The 20,528-nt window shown below is 40.3% G+C and overlaps 1 protein-coding gene across 3 annotated transcripts; it reads left to right on the forward strand.

Moving 5' to 3' along the window:
- Window positions 1–1,047: 1,047 nt before the first annotated feature.
- On the forward strand, window positions 1,048–19,596 carry GGNBP2 (gametogenetin binding protein 2). Of its 3 annotated transcripts, XM_084493591.1 has the most exons (14): window positions 1,048–1,170; window positions 1,681–1,804; window positions 5,385–5,465; window positions 7,476–7,729; window positions 8,689–8,787; window positions 11,947–12,060; window positions 14,172–14,381; window positions 15,351–15,525; window positions 16,150–16,344; window positions 16,911–17,061; window positions 17,229–17,354; window positions 17,437–17,588; window positions 17,977–18,222; window positions 18,944–19,596. In XM_084493591.1, the coding sequence occupies exons 2-14, from the start codon at window positions 1,712–1,714 to the stop codon at window positions 19,145–19,147; spliced, it is 2,100 nt and encodes a 699-aa protein (XP_084349717.1). In that variant the 5' UTR covers window positions 1,048–1,170; window positions 1,681–1,711; the 3' UTR covers window positions 19,148–19,596. The 3 variants fall into 3 exon arrangements, with proteins under 3 accessions (XP_084349717.1, XP_084349716.1, XP_084349718.1); XM_084493590.1 differs by lacking the exon at window positions 1,048–1,170 and having other exon boundaries at window positions 1,410–1,804; XM_084493592.1 differs by lacking the exon at window positions 1,048–1,170 and having other exon boundaries at window positions 1,411–1,804; window positions 14,172–14,375.
- Window positions 19,597–20,528: the final 932 nt, after the last annotated feature.

Genomic DNA, 20,528 nt, shown 5'->3' on the forward strand with positions numbered 1-20,528 from the left:
TAGCATGCCACTGACTTTAATTATTGTAAAGCAGAGTACTGGGAAAACAGAAGTTGTTTCATCTTTGGTGCCGTAATTCCATTGAATGACCTTTTTGTAGGGCTGCGGGATAGAAAAAATGTAGGGCTGATTACATTTGTCCTTAAGCTTGTTATTCCTTAAACAACAGTTACTCCTTACCAAATTTCATTGGTTTTAAGTGCGTATTTTTTATTTTTTATTTTTTTTAATTCAGACAGCAGCACGCCTTCCTTTCCAACCCAGTCAGGTCTCTTTTGAAGTGGAATATTACAATAAAGATTTCAGCCGGTATCCGATTTCAAAGCTCCTGTGGCTGAAAGCACAGGCCTTTCTGCCAGGCGAGAAGATGGGCACGCACACGCAGTGGCACCGAGGCGCTGTCGCTTCCCTGTTGTGTAGGTAGCGAGGAGTTTTCCAGCAGCCCAAAAAGCCCTTTTCCATGGATAAATGACGAAATTGGATGGTAGTTTCCACGCATCTTTTATTAATGTGCGTGTAACCCTGAGCACGCAGGGTTTGGGGTGCCCACATGCGCCCATACCCACCACACACAAGGCGAGATGCTGCTAAAATGCCAGCTTATTTATTAATTTATTGAATTTTGGTTAAGAAAACCATGAAAACAGCATGTGCAGCGACGTGGCTCCACACAGCGCTCCCCTCAGAGGCAGGTGGTGCGCAAGCCAAAACCATTCACTCCTCCTCGGAAACGTTCTTATAACGAAACGAGGGAAAAAAAAATAAATAATAAAAAAATAAATATATATAATAAAAAGCCTTGAGCACGGCCTGTGCCTCACGGCTCCCCCCCCCCCCCGTTCCTTCAGAGCCGTTTGTGACGCGGCCTCGCCCCGGGGCTCCTCAGGAGGCCCCAGCCCGGGGGTGGGGGCGGGAGGTAACGGGCGGGGGACGGCCCCGGCACCGGGGGGGTGAGGAGGAGGAGGAAGAGGAGGGGGGGAGGAAGAAGCAGCGGCCGCGGTGTCTCGCGAGAGGAGGGCCGGGCCGGGCCGGGGCGGGCCGGGGCCGGGGCCGCCGCCCGCGGGGAGGGCCCGGGGAAGGGGGAGCGGAAGGAGGCGGCCCCGCGGCAGGGCCCGAGGTGGGGCCCGAGGTGTCAGCCCGCCTGTCACGGCCCGCGGCTGGGGGCAGCCGGTAAAGGCCCGGGGAGGGGGCGGTGGGGCTGAGGGGAGGGAGAAAAGGAGAAGGAGAAGGAGGGAAGGGGGTGAGGGAAGGAGCGGGGGAGCCTCAGCTCCGAGCCTTCGCCGGGCCCCCGCTGGACGCTGGAGGCCGGCGGGCTGCGGCCCCTCCGGCCTGAGGGAGGGAGGGAGGGAGGCGGCCGTGTTGGGCCCCCGCTGCCCTCCGCAGCCACCTCAGGGGCTGCCCGGGCTCCATCGGGGCTCCTCCGTGCTCCCCGTCCCCGCCCGGCCCCGCCGCCTTCAGCCCGGCCCCGGCTCCGTCCCCGCCGCCCCCAGCCCCGGTCCCGCTGCGAGCTCCGGGCCGGGCTCCCGGTGTCCGTGGAGCGGCGGCGGCGGCGGCTCGGGGCTGTGTGCCCGTGGTGAATCAGGCGATGGGGTAAAGCAGGCTCGGTTTCCCCTGCTGGTGAAAGTGTGCCGGGGAAGCGCGGCGGCGATTTACCTCCGCGGCGTTTCGGGCTGCTCGCAGGCTCGGCAGCGGGGAGGAGGAAGCGGCGGCGATGGCGCGGCTGGTGGCGGTGTGCAGGGACGGCGAGGAGGAGTTCCCCTTCGAGAAGAGGCAAATCCCCCTCTACATCGATGACACCCTCACGGTGAGTGCCGAGCCTCCCCCCCCCCAGGGCGTCGCGGTGCCCGGGCGAGGCCTTCACACACGGGGCTGCTCCTGCAAGGCTCGGCCCCGGGGTTTTGCAGCTCTTTGCAGGACTTTCCTGCCCCGGCCCCAGCCCTAAAATCCTTTAAACAGCACGGGGAGAAAGTTGTTGGCGTGCTGGGCTCCGCACGGAACTCGTTCCCAAGTGACAGGCGTGCCTCGGTGCCAGAGCACGAATGTGGGGCAAAGCCATTTTTCCTCTCGTCGGGAAAGGAGCCATGTTAACGTTAAAAACCACGTCGCAGGCTAAAAAACCACGGTGTAGGCTAGGTTATTGCCTTGCCTGTAAGCAGGCAGGAGAAGGCCGAAGGTGTTTTCAGTAGCTTTGCCTTAAAGTAAGGGGTTATGGAGTGTGTAAGAAGTGCTGCCGTGCATGCAGCAACAGATCTCGGAGGCTTTCCATTCCAGCATATTCTCGTGATTTTGAAAACTTGAGGATTTTGCCATTTCTAGAAGATTCAGTGGAAAAGTGAACTAAGTGCAATGTAGAGGTGCTCTGGTCTTTTTGTTTTCTTCACGTGTTTGGAGGAAGGGTCAGAAATTGCATAGTAGGTGAACACAGGACACACTCCAGCCGGTTGTCATTTGCCTGAATTGTTAATGTAAGAAAACATTGGGCTGAAAATAAAATTGGATTTACGTAGTGTGGCAGGGTATCTTAATCATTCATACGTGAATTCTGTTGTCAGTGGCATGTCACGTGACAGTAACTGCTTAAACGGTGTAAAATGTACGTGTTCTAAAATTCTCATCTCATGTTTAGATATGAAAGAATGTCTGACTTGCTATTTTTTCTTAACTTTACCAACTTGATAATGTAACTTCTTCCATCTTCCAGAGCAAAACAATTGAGCATCTTCAAACGGTCTCTAAACACTTTGTCACGTTGTTGAAGACTCTCTCTCTCAATCCCATCTGGCTCTGCTACATTCAAAGAGGAGCTCCTCACTGTGTTTTAGTTCTGGTCATTGTAAATGATGGCATATTAATAACTCTCCAAAAATCGTCACTGTTCTTTGGCCTCACGTAGTCTGTCATCTCTGGTTAACCGTGCTGTGCGTTAGGCAGTTTCCCCTTGAGTTTTTCAAAGCAATATCTAGCCCCCCAAGAATGGTTTATTAACTGCAATCCCAGTGTTGTGTAGGAATACTATAAGTTTTTTGTTTGCATTTGACAGATTGTGAGAGTGTGTGTGAATATTCGGCCATAGCAAGCATGAGACAGATGATTTGACTTAAGCTGGCCTAAAATTCCGTTTGTGATTTAGTTCCAGAATTTAACTCCCTGCCTGAAACTTTGCACAACTGCAGTGTGTTGTCATTATCGTTTTTTTACACCAGAGGCAAGCCATAGTTGTAATTGAAGAGGTTCCAATAGCCGTATGTCAGTTCTGTATCTGGATGAGAGGCATTTATGTAAGTGCAAGTCATCCTCACCATGAAGAAACATTCTAACATCCTTTTTTTTTTCCATTCAGTTGCTGTTGTTACACAGTATTCAGATATGGAGGTTGGTCTGCAGATAAGTCTGTAGAAACAGCTGAATGAGCTCTTAGCTTCCTTGTCTTGCAGCCTTCCATGATTTAATTATTTATTTTTAATTCTTAAAGAGAGCTATTGCAAGAGATGCAGTTGTTTGAAATGGATGCTGTTGTCTGTTAAATGTAATTATGCGTCTTAAGCATTATCTTAAAAAAACAATGGTTATTGAAATTAACTGGTTTGTGTTGACCCTGTTTAAAACTTAAAATTGAAAATTAATGGGACTACTTCCTTTCTGTTTGTCAGCTGGAAGTCTTAGTCTGTGCCTTAACTCTAAAAATAGTGAACTGCTGCTTGCAAAACATTGAATGAATGGCTCTTAGTGCTTTTAAACTCGTAATGTTGCTTTCCAATGGCACAGAAGCCTGTTTAGGTGTAGTATGATATCTCTCCTCTAAATGAATTGTTCACTCTTACTTTTGTGTTTCTAAGCTTCAACTATAAATTAAAGGAAGTTTAAATATTAACCCTTTTCACTTCTTAAGCAGCTTTCATCATCTCTAGAAGGCATTCCATTTGATGTGGTAGCGTGGAAATCTTTTCTTCCAGTCGGTGGCTTATGTTTAACCAGTTAATAAAATCTCATCAAACAGACACGTGAATAAATTTAGTCTTTGATAATTTCACTGTGTTGTACGGTCTATCTGTGGGTGTTGTCTGATAGTGGGTGATAAAGGTGAGGGGAAAGAAATATGCAAGTTTTTCTTTTCATTTTGTCATTAGCAGATAGTGTTTTTACTTTTGCATTTAGCTCATCCACGACCGGAGCATCAAATTAGCCATCTAAGAAACCTGTAATCCTGCCACCAAACCTCGTGCTCTGCTGCTGAGTGTGTATGGTCAGGGGTGAGGAAAGGGAAGCTGGAAAAGAAATACGTGAGAATACATCAGAATGAGCAGTGGCTGTGGCACTGTTCTGCACAAACACAACTAGGCAGCTCTGCTGATGCTCCGATTCTAGCACATGTGAGATCAAAATATTGCTTTGCTTTCTGGCCGTAGAGAATAGATGTTTATTTTGGAGCAGTGTTGAGTGCCTGTAAAAGTAAGCGTATCAATTCTCTGGAGGTAGAGTCTGCAATTATACAGGCAGCAGGGAATTCTCTCTTTACCAGGCAGTTGAAGGAAGTTAGCAGAGAGCGAAAAAATAGGGAATTGGATGATTTTATTTTGGTGTTGATTGATATTAGAGTTACTAATCAAAGTTATTATTTTGTCTTTGAGATTTTAAATTGAACTTCCAATATCTATATTGTTAAATTCTCTATTTCTCAGTTTGGACAAAGAAGATAGCTTAGCTAGTCTTCACTTCTGGTTCTAGTTGGCTTCACTTTTCTCCATGGTTATGTTGGTTTGACTAGAAGTTATTTCACTGCCTTTTCAAGAAACTGCCCTCTTCGGTTAGTAGTTGGGAAAGAAATATTAATTACTTAATCTCATTGTTCTGCAGGCTTGACATTTTAACGTTGAGCCCCCTGAGAGTTGCAGCTGCAGTCGCACAAAACAAAATACACCTTGGAGTACCTTGCTGAATTAAGACCGTTTTAAATTAGCCTTTGAAGAAGTAGACTCAATGTCCTTAAAATGTTGTGACTGGATTTTTTTTTCCATAGCTTTATAAATTGTGTTAGGCTGTTGGATTTCAATTTGTGCTGAAGTACCACTCTTCTTTTTAACTGAAGCAAGGTCTCAAGTCCTGCAGATAATGTAACATAAACAGTGATATTCCATTTAGCAACTTCTGCTCTCTCCTGTATCAGCTGTTCAACATTTTCTGCTTGTAAACTTTTTGTAGAACATTGTATTAGTGAAAATACTTGGTTAATCTGCTGAAACATTCGCTGTCTTTGTGCCTCTTCAAGCTTTTAATATGGTTGAGTGAGGACCTAATATCTTATTTACCCATTCTCAAGAAAGCAAAACAAGGTAATGCTGTGTATTCAACTTTTTCTGAGAACTTTTTTTTTGTCTTTCACATAGATGGTGATGGAATTTCCTGATAATGTGCTAAACCTTGATGGACATCAGAACAACAATGCACAACTAAAGCAATTCATTCAGGTAAGTACATCACTCTTTTTAAGAAAGGCATGTGCTAGATCTTGCTTTCTGTAGGTTCATGCTCTCGCTTTTCCAGGAGGCTGTCATTCCTGGAATGACTTAATAAATGACTTGAAAGACATGTTGGAGCCTATATGCAATTATGTATTGGTACCAAAGTACACTGGGTGCATTCATCTTCTGTGCTTCACAGCTTTTATACACTGTTGTCTTCCCAGGAGGCAGTTGCTGCATATCCAATTAGAGTTGAAAACTGGTCACTGCCAGTTTATGCTTAATGGAAACTACGGTTTCTTACTACATTTTCACTTCTTTCTAGAAAATAAATCTTGAACTGCTTATTCAAGTAAAGTGTGCATTGCTTAAGGTCCGGTTGTTATAGCTAGTACCATACCAAGGTAGAATTAATGTGCTACTTTAGAGATTAGATGTAGTTGAACAGTGAGAGACATTTTTTGTGGCACCCCTGAAACTTATCTGAATGCTCTGGCAAATAGCAGTAGCACAGTAACACCTGTAGCAAAAAAAAAATAAAAAAAAAAAAAATAAAGGTTGCCACTTGATGTCGGAAGGAACAAGCCAGTTTGCTGATAGGCAGCTTACATTTCTTCACCGTGGCTTGGCAGCAGCAGTTGAGACATATGCTGCCTATGAAGCATGGTTGTGTTGTGAAAATAGCTCATTTCTGCTGTTGCTGTGATTAGTACTATTAATTACAGAAAAGAGGATTATTGCGGAGTGCTATCACTTGTCAGATTATTTAATGTGTCTTCCTTTCAGAGCACAAACATGAAATATTATCAGATAATAGCTTTACTTTTTATAACATGAATTACTTAAAGTGTAATAAATATTTTTTCACTTCAATCAAGGTATCGATGCATTCCTTGTGACCGATTATTTTTGCTGTGTTGTGTGGTCTCTCTTTCCCCACCAGTTGTGACATCTTTTCTGTGTTTAACTGGTGTGATTTGACAGCAGTATGGTAAAACATTCATTGGGTAGATACAGCTTTGTAAGCATATTTGTATTTTTTGTATAACCAGGGGAAAGTGACACAATATATTGACAGCACTCTGCTTTGACAGATAAAGTTGAGAAGTGCCTGTAGTGCTGATACTCAAGGAGTAGATATGTTGGGTGGTGCGTGAGGAAGGGACGCTCTCAGAGGAATGGACCATCTGTTCCGTTTAGCTGTGCTAGTGGAAGTTCAAAGTTGACGAACTCTGAGCTAGTAATTTAGCAGTTAGAAGAAGAAATAGAAAGGTATGTGCTTTTTGTGTCTGTGTGCGTGGATATGTTTGACAGAGGAACGAGGAGAAGCTCCTAAAATTGTTTATTGACGTAAGAAATATTAGAAGGTGTTCTCTTTAAAGTTCTATTATTAGCACACATGAATGTTCGCTCCTGAAGTAAAAATCTTTCACCCTGAATAGTAATGTGTGCTTTTTTGATTTCAGGTATTAGATTTGTAATGTGAAATGGCACGTAGCCTTCTAGGGACAGCAGTGCTGAATTGTCGTGGTGCAAACAGATTAAGTTTGTTATAAATGAGATTTCCATACATGCCAATGAGTGTCCGGGAATTTCTTTTCTATGTGCCAAAGATGAAATGAGAGCGAGTAGAAAATGATGTGCAGAGTTGTGTGTAAGGCCCTTTACTAAAACATCTGAGCTGAGTTGGAGGAAAAAGGCCTCTTTAATGACAGGGACACGTGCCCTTTGTTTGGGAGCAGTATTTGCTGATCTGAGTGACAGGAGAGAAAAACACTTAATTTTTTTCTGAGGGCAGACTGTAAGACTTGAAGTAGAATTGTTCCACTGTTGTTAGTGGATGTGGTTTGGTTCATACAGTAAGCATTGTAAGTGATTGGTAGGAAGGTGGTGAGCTGAAACCGAGCACTGCATGCAGTTCCCACCTCGAGTGTATTTTGATGAGGAAAAGCCGAACAGTTTAAGTTGTGTTTTTATATTTTATTTCTAACTATTTCATTTCTTGCTCTCTTTTAGAGGCATAGCATGCTTAAACAGCAGGATCTAAATATTGCCATGATGGTGACATCACGAGAAGTTTTGAGTGCACTTTCTCAGCTGGTCCCGTGTGTTGGCTGTCGTCGTAGTGTGGAACGTCTGTTTTCTCAGCTTGTTGAGTCTGGAAATCCAGCACTTGAGCCTCTAACAGTAGGGCCAAAGGGTGTTCTTTCTGTAACGCGGAGCTGTATGACTGATGCAAAGAAGCTTTATACACTGTTTTATGTGCATGGGTAAGTGAGACCTGCTGTTATCTTAGAACTGCTCAGATTATTCTCATCTGAAGAACAGGAAAGCTAGCTTCTGTGCGTGACTTCTTTGCAGCTTTCTTGTTGGAGACGCTGAGTTGTTGCAAGTTTGCATCTGATAGCACATACTTGTATTTACAGCTCTGTTAAAGGAGTTGTTTACTAACTTGAAGACAAACAAACCCAAATGCCTAACCTTTCATACCATCAGTTGTGATGCCATGGTTGCAGTTGAAAGATACAGCTATTAAAATGTTTAGTCATTAATCTTGGAAGAGGCACTGTGGGTTTTTTATGCTCTCTGGAAGAAGAGTGTTTCTTCACCATGCTATTTTGCATGTAAAACTTAAACAATAAAAAATTACCTTTCTACTCTTGAGTAGAAGGGTAATGCTGAGAAAGTGAAACCCTCTGGGTTTGGCTAGCACAGTAAGTAGCCTTGGTCTCAGTGCCATTTGTTTCTCAGCTGTCAACAAACCAAACAGTGACTGCTCACCACAGCGTGCCTTTACCTTCCCCTTGGCTTCAGCTTGTTTTACTTCTTGCTGCAGGCCAGTGGGAAGTAGGAGGGGTTAGTGCAGAGCTGGGGATAGTGAGGTTTGGAGGCTGAGGTAGTGTAACATGATGAATTCATAGTTCCCTGCACTTTTGAAATAGGTGTCACTGCTCCAAGCCCATTATTTTTAAAGGGGACTAACGCAATAGCTTGTTACACGTGAGTTATCTTTATCCTGATTGCTAGGATTTGGCTGGAATACCTATACTGTATTTTCCACGTGTACTGCAAGACTGTGTGTCATAAGTAAAAATATGGAACAGGAAGAAAATTTTAGATTCAGTGTTCTTTAGCATACTTGTTTCTGATACGTGAGCTGAATCAATCCCTTTGAAATTTCTCTGGATAACCGTGTTTTCAGAATACTATGTTATCTTTTTTTCCATAGGTCCAAACTGAATGATATGATCGATGCAATTCCCAAAAGTAAGAAGAACAAAAGATGTCAGTTACACTCTCTGGACACACACAAACCAAAACCTTTGGGGTAAGTTTATGCTTAACATGCACAATTCAATCTAAAATATTTAAGGAAGCAAACTACAGATACTAGTTTCTTAAGCACAGAGACCAATTTTTATGCTTTTATCTGTTTTCCGGAGTAGTAATTACCAAATTATTTGGATTATATTAAATCCAAAAAGTTGCAGGGAAGAGGAAGAGGCACCCAAGAATTTGGGGCAGCATGCCTTATAGGCCACGAGTCTTTCTCCGTAGGTTTTATAAGAAGGCAGTTAGCCCTTCAGTTGGTAAGACCATGACTCTTACTGCAGTAGGATGTTTAAACCTTTACACGCTGCCCTTGCTCACACTTCAGTTTTGTCCAGCGAGCAGTGCTGTGTGGTTTCCTGCCCTCTCAGCGTGAGTTCCCACTCTCTGCAGTGAGAGGTGCTACCCCCCTTTGTCAGAGCTCCCTCAGCTGCTTGGTGATGTTTTCATATGAACTTTAAGGCCGCTCTACGTAATCAGCTGTTTCCCCAAATGTGCTCATTAATTCCAGCTCTTGCATTTTTGACTCTTGGATTTTGGGTCTTTCCTTTGGTACCAGGCTGGTAGTATTGTTGGTTGGTTGGTTTTGGTTTTTTTCCCCTTCCATAAAAGTACCCATGTTTAATTTCGAAACCAGTTGCCAAAAGCTAACTTGGCCATCACAACTCAGTGCTCTCTGATGTGCTTTTCATTTCTCATCTGGAATATATCTCAGAATATAGTCTGCTCAGGGGATGGATGGCTTCTGCATTGTGATACGAACAATGCTCTAGAAAGACGTGGTTTTTGTGCTCTGTACGAAAGCAATTAGTCAGCAGTTTTTCTCCCACTGAAGTAAAAGGGTACAAATATACATCATTTTGCTTGAGATTATTGACGACTGCACAAGGCATTGTTAACAGAGGGCTTTGTTGTGGTTGAGAGGCAGGTTTAAAGCTAAAAATCTGTTAAATGTTTTAATTTTCTCAAAATGTGACAGCATGTTTTGAATACATCAGTGCAAACGATGCATGTGTGCTTCTGTGTGTTAGTTGTAAGGCTTGTGCCAGCTGGCTAACCAAAAAAACACACCCTGTAAATCTGTGGTGTGGGGTTTTTGTGTTTGTTTGATCATTGTTTATAGTGTTGTTGAAATGATAGCTGATAAATTTCACTACTGTGCTTAGTTGGAGCGTTAGGGAACTTCAGTCAGTTGTGTTCTGCTTCTGGTTAAGCATACAACCTGTTCAAGTTTGATCATCAGGTTTCCACTTACAGGACATGTATTTTTCTATGCAGAGTTGAGTCTCTTTGGGTTTAGACGAATCCCCTGAGATGCTAGGCATGTGGAATTGGACACTTGATTTTTCAGTTGTGCTGCTTGAGGGTGCTGGTAGATAATCACCATCTCCTATTATATTTTGGTTCTAGACCTGTCACATAATTGGTTTAAAGCTTATGTGACACAAGCAAAAGATCATAGGGGTGTATTCTTTTTTAAATACAGCAAATTCAAAGTGTTATGGAAGTGTTATTTTTTTCAGTTTGTTTTTAGTAAGATTAATATTCTCTGTGCAAGAGCGTGTATCACAGAACCTGTGCTTGCCATTCTGGCACGACAAAACAGTACTGAAAATGAGTGTATAGAGGAAAATGCTGTCTGTATTTCTTTAATTCATGCTGGTATAAATCTCCTTAGTATTTTGAGCAGTGGCAGGGTAATGGAATAAGTGGAAGAGCAGTGTTTTAATATACTGCAAGTAAAGCTTCCAGCTTTATCTGATAGCGTGGCATGTGGACAATCAGTGTAGTTTGCTAAAGAAACATAGCTTGCACTCTGCTTGCTCAGTCGATACCCATTTGTTGCACTACAGAAGTGATCAGGGTGTATTGGTACCGATATTTCTCCAAATAAATCCGCTGCCTAGAGCGGAAGCAAATGTGCTAACAGCCTAGACATGGAGGCGTCAAATAGAATTGTCTCACAGAACAAGTTCTGTGGATCAACTTAGAGCTTCTGCTTGACTCCATTACAAGAAACTTCTTCAGAGGAGATGCATCTGTTAGGTGTTTCATATACACACACAGACAAAAAAAAAAAAAAAAAAAAAAAGAAGCACTCTGGATAATTAAACACACTTACTATTCAAGTTACTTAATTAGGAATGCCAGCTAATACCTCTGGAGAGTGACTTGACGTTCTGTGTTTCAGTGTACCTGGTTTGTCACTGCTCAGTTCCATTTGGGGCTAAGGAGTGTCTTAACCTCTCTTAAATGATCTGGCAAGTCACTGAGATAACAGCATAAATAAGTACTCTTGAGAAACTAATTATTAAATTGGAGTACTTCTTCCTCTGTTTTACTGCTCTGTTGTATCCAGACACGAGCTGAAACAGAAGTGACCATTTTGGTAAAATGTCAAGTGTAGACAAGCCCGTAAGTAAACATGACTTACTATTTAAAGTCTGTTCTTGGCTCTGTAAGAGTACTTTTAGCATATTTGGTGGTACTTAGTAAAGCTTTTAAACAAATTTTGGAAGTTTAATGAAGCTTTTTATGGTTTCTCCGTGGTAGTAGATGTGTGGAAGTTTGTGGATGGTTGTTTCGTTACGTTTTTTTTCTCTCCAGTAAGTTGTCATATGAAATGTCATCTACCAGAGGTATTAAAACTTACATATGATGACACTTAAGCTAATATACTGAAAAACTGTTACTTGCTTTCAGCTATAACTTCTCAAAAAGTTGTCATGAATCTGGGCTTATGAACATGGACAGCAAACTCTGTATCTCATATCTGACTCTTAAATTTTCTGTAATTTAAGGCTTAGCCTATAAAGGAGTCAAAGAAAATCAAGGAACACTGCAGCATTTTCATAGCATTTATTTAGGAAAAATAACTAGTTCATAATAGATCCGGTTTAAAATTTCTTTTACTATGTGACAGTGAAGGCAGCAGTAGTACACTCAGTACAGAGAAATTAAGTGCAGATAAGAGAAGTAGTGAAGACAGCAAGAAGGAGGAGAGCAAGTGTAGGATCATTTTCCACTATGGACCTTTCCAGGGAGCGGTCAGGTAAACTAATGATGCTTTATTTTGCTTCTTTGCCAAACTGCTGGCAGGATAATGTAAAGTCTGTTTCTAATGTTTGTTTGTTTGTTTGTTTGTTTGTTTTTCCAGGGGTTGTTGGATGGATGTGTGGGAGCTCATGTCCCAGGAATGCAGGGATGAAGTAGTTTTAATTGATTCTAGCTGTCTTTTAGAAACATTAGAAACGTATCTACGAAAACACAGGTATGTTAAAAGAACAAAGACACACGCCTTCATTTTGAGAAATACATGCTGCATTTTCTTGTTAATCAAAATAAGCGCGGAATCTACACAACGTTTAAAAGTTTGCAGGGTTCTTCTGACACCCTTCTAAAACTTAAGATCTAAGCTTCATGGTGGTAGAAAACCATGCCAGATTGCATTGTAACAGTTGACAAGATTAAGATGTTGAAATATTTTTGTACTGTTCCTGGTCGTAGTTGGAGAATTGCACATACCTCAGATGAAGTCATACCTACTTCTCTTATTTTTTGGTTAGAATTAAATTATGATCTACAACATGATGTATTAAAATTGCATGTATTTGTATTTTTGTTGACCTCTTAATACACGTTACGTGAGTCTCATTTGCAACTTTAAATCTGGTAGCAACAGTTAGTATTCTAGCAGTAATTTCAGCATGCACTGACAGATGAATGCTGGTGATTTTTTTTTAAATTGTTGTGGGAAGGGATGTAAACTGTTGAAAGACAGTAAGAATTCTAACTCCAAGTAGCTTTACTACCTTTTCTGTGTTACTTAAAGGGTTTTAATTGATGTGTTTAAAATATGTTTCTGAAGGAATCTTGGATTACTTTCATTGCTATGTTAATACAGAATAACAGTAATGCTGTGTAATAATATAGAACACCAGTGGTGTCAAAGCCATGCATTTTTAATAATATAGAATGTTGAAATTGATGCTTTCTATCCTGGAGACTTCCCTTTCTGCAGGAGCTAGTTGGGATGCAATGCAGTGAGTTCCAGTTACTCGTGCACAAGTAGCCTACTCTGATTGGGGTTATGCCTTTTTTTAGGCTTTCAGGGAGTATGTGCAATTTCAAAATAATGTCATCTAAACTAACAGATGAAGATTTTTAGGCTTGGTGTTGCATACAAATCACAGTTTTAAAACAGGTGTTTATAACTTACTAGTGCTAGTGTCCTGACATCTCTCTTGCAGGGGAAAAAATAGGCCGCTAGCTTACTGTTGCATGTGGATGGTAGCTACAATGCTGATTAAAAAGTTTTTAATTTCCAGTAGTTTCAAGGTTCAGATATAAACCATGGGGGCACAGATGGGTGCGGGGGTGGTGGTGGTGTGGAAATAACACTTTGGAAACAAAACAACTTTAATCTCCTCTGACATTAAACATGGTGTTGGCAGTGTTCCTGATGCTAACCTACAATAATATTACTGTTTTCTTTCCTTTCACCACAGAAACTAGCCAGTTATCATAGTTCTATCAAACATCAAAATATGTTTGACTTAGTGTTGTCAAGTGACTGGACAAACTAGGGGAGGGAAAAACACTGTCCAGAGATGGCAAGAAGAGCAAGCTTTTCAAGCTGAGAGCTGAAATGTGAGCAGCTTGTCTGACTTGCATTTTTAGATTAATACAGCAAGATGTTTTGTAGCTTCTTGAAGATTACTTTTTATAAATTATTTTTGTTGTATTTTAATTATAACAGACTTCATAACTATACTGTTCTCACGTTAGTTATCTGAGCTATCACGTTTAAATTGAATACATTGTGTTGTAAATCTTGTTTTGCTATATGTGCTGTAATCTAATAATTCAAAATATGTTTTAAGGTGCTTATAGTGGAAACCACTCTTACACAGCAGGCAACAGAAGAAACCTTTTTTCTTATTGCTTATCACTCACTTGAGTATACTTTAAATAATTCCTGTAAAGTAACTTGGAGTGTGTTATTGAGAGGAATTTTTTCCTGGCTTGTACTAACAATTCAGTTTGTTCACTATTAGATTTCCCATCTCTGAATATGGTACTGCATATCGATATAGGAATTTCTTCATATTAACAATTAGCTTGATTTATGCCTTGGAGCATGAAATTGATACCTAGACTTGTAATATATGATAGGTAGTATAGTGCATATAGTAAACTTACATGGCTTACATTCAAAGTCTTACTGTTTTACCTTTTGAAGTAACATAAACCTTAGCGTGACCTATTTTAAATATAGCATGTGCTGTTAAAGAGCTCAGCGTGTTATAACTTAGGCTTAGCTGCTCTAAATTTCTGCTTGAATAAAAATTCAGTTCTGTTTTGTTCTGTGTTTCAATACAGGTTTTGCACTGACTGCAAAAATAAAGTACTTCGGGCATACAATATTCTTATTGGTGAGCTAGACTGCAGCAAAGAAAAGGGCTACTGTGCTGCACTTTATGAGGGTTTGCGTTGCTGTCCACATGAACGTCATATACATGTATGCTGTGAAACAGATTTCATCGCACACCTATTGGGTCGAGCTGAACCAGAGTTCGCAGGAGGGTATGAGTATGTAATTTGCTAGAGTGGGCTATCTAGCGCTTTGCTTCTTTATTTTATTATTGAATGTATTTTGCAGAAGTGTTTTTTGCCTCTTCGCTGCATAATAAACTTTTGAATGTGAATACTCGTATTGAAGTAGACTTTCAAGATAGTGCTTCAAAGTAGTAAAGATGTTAAAGCGATTTTAAGTGTGTTTAACTCTGAAGGCAAGACTGAGAACAATTGCTAAATGTCTTCTACTTCATTTGTTCACTCATTAGAACTGCCTGCTTTTTCATCGAAGCGCTCAGAATATGTGAAATAGAAAGAGAACCTCTGTTGAAAGTTTTACTGAATCCAAGTGTTGAACTTAATTTTGTTGCCACTTGTATTTCATAGTAATTTCTGAACCTGTTCTTTGCATCTTAAAATCCTTCCAATGAAAAATAGGAGTTTGAGCTCTGTATTTTTAGAATTAGATCATAGCTGTTCGGTTAGGAATACAAATACTTCTGTAATGATTTTTCAACTATAGATTAAAGATGCAGATTAATACAAAATAAAAAATATTTCAGTAAGGTAAGTAATGTATAAACTTAGGTTAACTGGCACACAAGAATTTAGGAACTTAAAATACTTGCTATAAACGAAGTTACAATTCTAGGAAATAAAAGAATGGCTGCATCTCTGACATTAAAACTCCGATGAGCCCTCCTAGTAGGAGCAAACAAATTCATGGGGGGAGTCTTAAGGTGGAAGGCACAGCGTGGCCTTATAGTACCATACACAAATTAGCACGTCAGGAATGTAGTTCTGAGCTGGTCCTTTCTATTTTGCATCTGCATGCAGCACAGCAGAACTTGATTTAAAAAAGCTGCTCATGCAAACATATCTTTAGTCGTATATACAGAAAATACCTCATTGAATTGCTTTGATCTTTTGGTAGATTTCCAGCTACTTTAACAATGCTATGCTTTGGTCCAACTCTTCCTTTAGACGGAGAGAAAGGCATGCGAAGACAATAGACATAGCCCAAGAAGAAGTTTTGACCTGCCTGGGTATTCATCTTTATGAAAGATTACACCGAATCTGGCAAAAGTTGCGAGCCGAGGAACAAACATGGCAGATGCTTTTTTACCTAGGTGTTGATGCTTTACGCAAAAGCTTTGAGGTAAAAATCTATTTATCTAACTTGTATTTGAATCACCATACTGACTGTGTATGTCTCACTGAAGTTATTTTTCTGCTTTCTGTTAACGTGGGGCTGTTTTTCAGGAGTGCCCTGTTCAATGCAGGCAACAGTTGTGCAACATCAATGTGTATCACAGCTGAGTTGCATTCTGTTGTGAAGTGTACTGGAAGATAAAGACTGACACTTGCTTGTTTTTACTTTCCAAGCTGCACATCATAATACACTGGATATCGTGTTTTTTCTTTCAGAGTGAAATTATTTCTACCTGTTATCATTTAAAGTAGCTCTGGTTACAACAGTTTTATCTGGCTCATGAATAAAAATGCTCTGTGTGCTTTTGAATTACAAACACAACTGCTAAATCTTGCATTGGGTGTGTTTGTGGGTCAATTACAGTTATACTCTGCAATCCTGTATGATTTTGAACTTAAGACAGAACTTCATAGAATTTCTTTAACATACACCAATTGTACACTCGCTTTCCACTTTGATATTACGTAGATAACTCTCTCCCCAGCACCTTCATAATGACTTCTTTTTTTATAAATGTAAAAGCTTGCGTTGCGTTAACGTCTATAAATAGATCTAACCTCTTATAAACAGATGGCTGTGGAAAAAGTGCAGGGTATTAGTCGATTGGAACAGCTCTGTGAAGAGTTTTCAGAAGAAGAAAGAGTGCGAGAACTTAAACAAGAGAAGAAGCGCCAAAAACGAAAGAATAGACGGAAAAATAAGTGTGTATGTGAGATCCCTACTCCTTTGCAGGCAACAGAAGAGAAAGAAATAAATCAAGCAAAGGTAAACATTGATAGCTGTGGTTTCTGATGGTGTTAAATAACTGGGTTTTTAATTTGGTGCTTCATTCATCAACTGACTGTTCCATGTTAGAATTCTTGAGAGGTTTTTTTTACTATATTTCTTTTTTCTTACTATATTTTACTATATTTCTTTTTTGGGAACTAGTTTTTGATTGCTACTGAAGTTAATACTTCACATGCTAGAATATTTTTGAGCTGTCAGTTTTTAAAGATCACTTAGACTATGGGATTTCAAATGCTAGTCATAGATGATTACCATTATTATCTTTTTGGGAAGGGGGAAGCTCCTTAAACTGATGAAATAGATGCAATTATTACTCTAAATCTTTTGACTGAACTTCCTGGGCTAACTGAGGGTCATATTCTTGTGAGGAAACTAATTTTTTCAACTTGTCTTGTGCTTCTGAAGAATTGTAAGCAATGCTGTGGCTGTTATCAGTGTTAGCTGTTTCTTCCTTGTGGAAAGAGTGTCCATGCTAAAGATGCTGGCTGAGCTACTTTTGGTAATTGCAAGCATTGTTTTTCTATTTTATCTATTGTTTTAAGGAAAATTCGGACTTCATGGAAAGTAGTTGCAAAGCCTGTGGTAGCACCGAAGAAGCTAACAATTGTGTAGAAGTAATTGTTACTAATGAAAGCACTTCTTGCACCTGTCCTAGTAGTGGTACCCTATTAGGTTCACCTAAAATAAAGAAAGGTATGTTAAGTTCTATTATTTTTTCTGTTTTTAAAAGCATTTATAATTTGCAGAGTAGTGTTCAGTTATTTTTAAAGTAACTTTAAAAAAATCTCAGTTACTAGAGGCATGATTAAAGAGTGTGCAACAGCTCTTGTAGACTGGTGTAACTTCTCTGTTCGTCTCAGGTTTATCTCCACAATGTAATGGGAGTGACTGTGGCTATTCATCTAGCATGGAGGGCAGCGAAACAGGATCTCGAGAGGGATCCGATGTGGCCTGCACTGAAGGCATTTGCAACCATGATGAAAACGGTAGGCTTGGGAAGAAGTTAATATTGGTTCAGAATACACAAAACTCAGTGGATCTGATGAGAAAATGTCCTGGCTTTTGCAGGAGATGATTCATGTGTCCATCGCTGTGATGACAAAGAAGAGGATGGAGATAGCTGTGTGGAGTGTTGGGCAAATTCAGAAGAGAGTAACACAAAAGGCAAAAACAAAAAGAAGAAAAAGAAAAGTAAAACTTTGAAGTGTGAGAATGAACATGTAAGGAACATAAGTGAGCTGGAATAGCTATTTAAATGCATACATTTTAAAGTTGTTACAGAAGTAGCTCAAATTTCAGTTGTGACCAGTGCAGTAAATGGGGTTGCAGGGATCTTCTGTTACCCGTCCATCCAACTTTTGAAATTGAGGTCTTTCCTAGAACGGGTTGTGGTGGGAGGGAGTCTTTTTTCATGTGTTCCTAAGGATGTGCGCTTCTGTGCACTCACAGTGTATTAATATGCCATTTTCCCCCCAGGCACGTACATTTAAAATATATATATATCCTTGCTCTCTTTTTGAAAGTTTTTCTTTCATCTTACCCTGTTGCCTTCCTCCCCTAAATAAGATTTGAATGGTTCAGGTTTAACGCTGCCTTTCTCAATTGTAGATTCAGAAACTTGGAAGCTGTATGACAGACCCAGGTAACAGAGAGACCTCAGGAAATATGCACACAGAGTTTCATCGTGACAAGACCAAAGACACACATGCTGAAAGCTGTTGTAGCTCAGAAAAAAGTGTGCAGCAGTTGCCTTGGTTTGAGCATATGAAAAATGTGTCACAGTTTGCAGAACCTACAGAAATGTCACTTGTTCCTGATACTGGAAAAGGTGCCAAGAGTTTAGTGGAGCTCCTTGTAAGTAACCACTTCCACTGGAATTTTAGGTTGTCACATACTGCTTTATCTCATTAGAATTGAGGATGGGGTTTAGAACTTGAAATCCCAATGAAGAACTGTTTCAGCAAATAACGTTACTGAAACTAAAACTCATAACTTACTCTACTGGTGTTTAGTTTGTTTACTTTTCCATTTTCTCTGTGAAGTGTGTAACTCAGTTGCTTTGCAGAGGAGGAAAAATCACTGTCACTGGAATGCAAGTGACAAATTGGATTATTTGTTACAAGGATTGTATCATCCTATCAAATGAAGCATACATTTCTGCTGCCTTCGTGCCTTAAATACTGCTTCCCATTACAGGCTCCTTGGACAACTTTCTTCTGTCTGTCTCCCTTTCCTTCCCTATTCCTTTCTCTTCTTTGTTCTTTTTTTTTTTTTTTTTTAAGAACAGCAACAAAAAAAAAAACTGTAATAAAAGCCATACGCTTTCAATGGAAATGTGTTAAGACTGTGAAGATTGCTCTGGTAGATTTCATGACTGTATGGGCTGCCTCTTACCCAGAAAAGAGCAGAACATTGTGAATGAAGTGATGGGATTAGCCAGCTAAGACTTCTTGTGTTGACATGAAGGCTACATCTTTCTTCAGAGCAACCGTAGACGACATGTGCAATTACAGGACAGGTGTACTGTGTAGGAAGGGCAATGCTGGAGTTCTGAAATGCCTGTTTTCATTTGTAGGATGAATCTGAATGCACTTCTGATGAGGAAATCTTTATCTCACAAGATGAAATACAGTCATTTATGGCAAACAACAAGTCTTTTTACAGCAATAGAGAACAATACCGACAGCATCTGAAGGAGAAATTTAATAAATACTGCCGCTTAAATGATCACAAGAGGCCCATTTGTAACGGTTGGTTGACAACGGCTGGAGCGAACTAAATACAATAAAATAGCTCTGTCTTTCATTGAAATTCTCAAGATGACTACTGCGCCTTCTCTTTCAAAAACTTAATTTAGTGACTTATGGCAAAATTTTATCTTAAATTAATGTGATTTTTTTTTTTTCTTTTTTTGGGGGAGGCTGGTGGAGGTGATTTCATTAATTTTGTTCTTTCTTCAGGCTTGTATCTTTAGTTGAGTAGCTGTGCAAGCCTCTCTTATAATTTAAGCCATCTCTTTTCATTAAATGTTTCTCTTACTGTGAGACTTACAAAAAGCAAACTAGTGGCAAAGTAATGTTGTACCTATAATTCTGTACAGAATGACAATGAGCTGAATATAAGATTTTACAAAGTAGACATCCATTTGCAAAATGTTTTGGATGTAATATGTTAAAGCGCAATGTGCAAAATTTAAATAAAGAATATTTATTAATATGCATAGTAAAAGTTGGTGTACATGTTCCTGCTTTAAACAGCCTTTCCCAGAGGTTTGAATCCTTGCTGTTCAGTGCAGAGGGAAAGCTTTGCTTCAGGCTGTGTAGCTTCTTGGAGATGACTGTAAGAGAAGGAAACTTGCCTGGGAAAGGTATAGCTAGTTCAGTGGCACTCAGGAAAACCAGCCCACCAGGCTGTGAGAGTCACCATCGTGTGGTCTAGGGGTCTTCAAGTCACTCCCAAACAACAGGGTCTGTAATAGCTTGGTTGTGTCAGCGTGGCACTGCACCCAGCCTGGCTGGCACCGCTCTGTCAGTGGCTGTTCCACTTCCACAGTCGTAGATAATACACGTCGGTGTGGCACTCAAACAAAAACCAGGTTTCCAAAGCACCTTGATGTTTTCTTAACGAAATAATGGGCTCTGTTAGGAGGACAGAACATGAGTGCTTTTGCATAAATACCTCTTAAACCAAATCTTATGGTATCTAATGGAATGACTTGGTTGTAAGAGGATGATTTGGAATGTGGGAGATTAAAAAAGAATAAAAAATAAAGGTTTAAAACCTGATACTGAATAAATTGGAGGTGCAGATAGTTATATATGGTAGGCATCCAAATTCAGCCCGTGTGACCCCCCGTCCCCCCAACCCAAGCCGTTCAATAATTTAAGAGGAAAAACCTTTTTGGAGGCTATAAGCAGATTTATTTATTTTTACAGTGGCTTTTTGTTGTTTCTGATAGAGGGAGAGAGGTTTGTTTTCTTGGCTTTACTTCATGCTTCAGATGATCATGCTGGAAAGCGTCACGCTGCTTGTAGGTGTCTAATTTGCTCAGAGCTCTTAACAATGCACCCTGAGAGCTGATTTACTGAGAGTAATGAACAACATGCACATACTTTTTTACTGAGTTCTGATTTAATGTGAAATCCAGGCAAAGGAATCTT

Source organism: Aythya ferina (assembly GCF_964211825.1).
Source record: "Aythya ferina genome assembly, chromosome: 19".
Taxonomy (NCBI): Eukaryota; Metazoa; Chordata; class Aves; order Anseriformes; family Anatidae; genus Aythya; species Aythya ferina.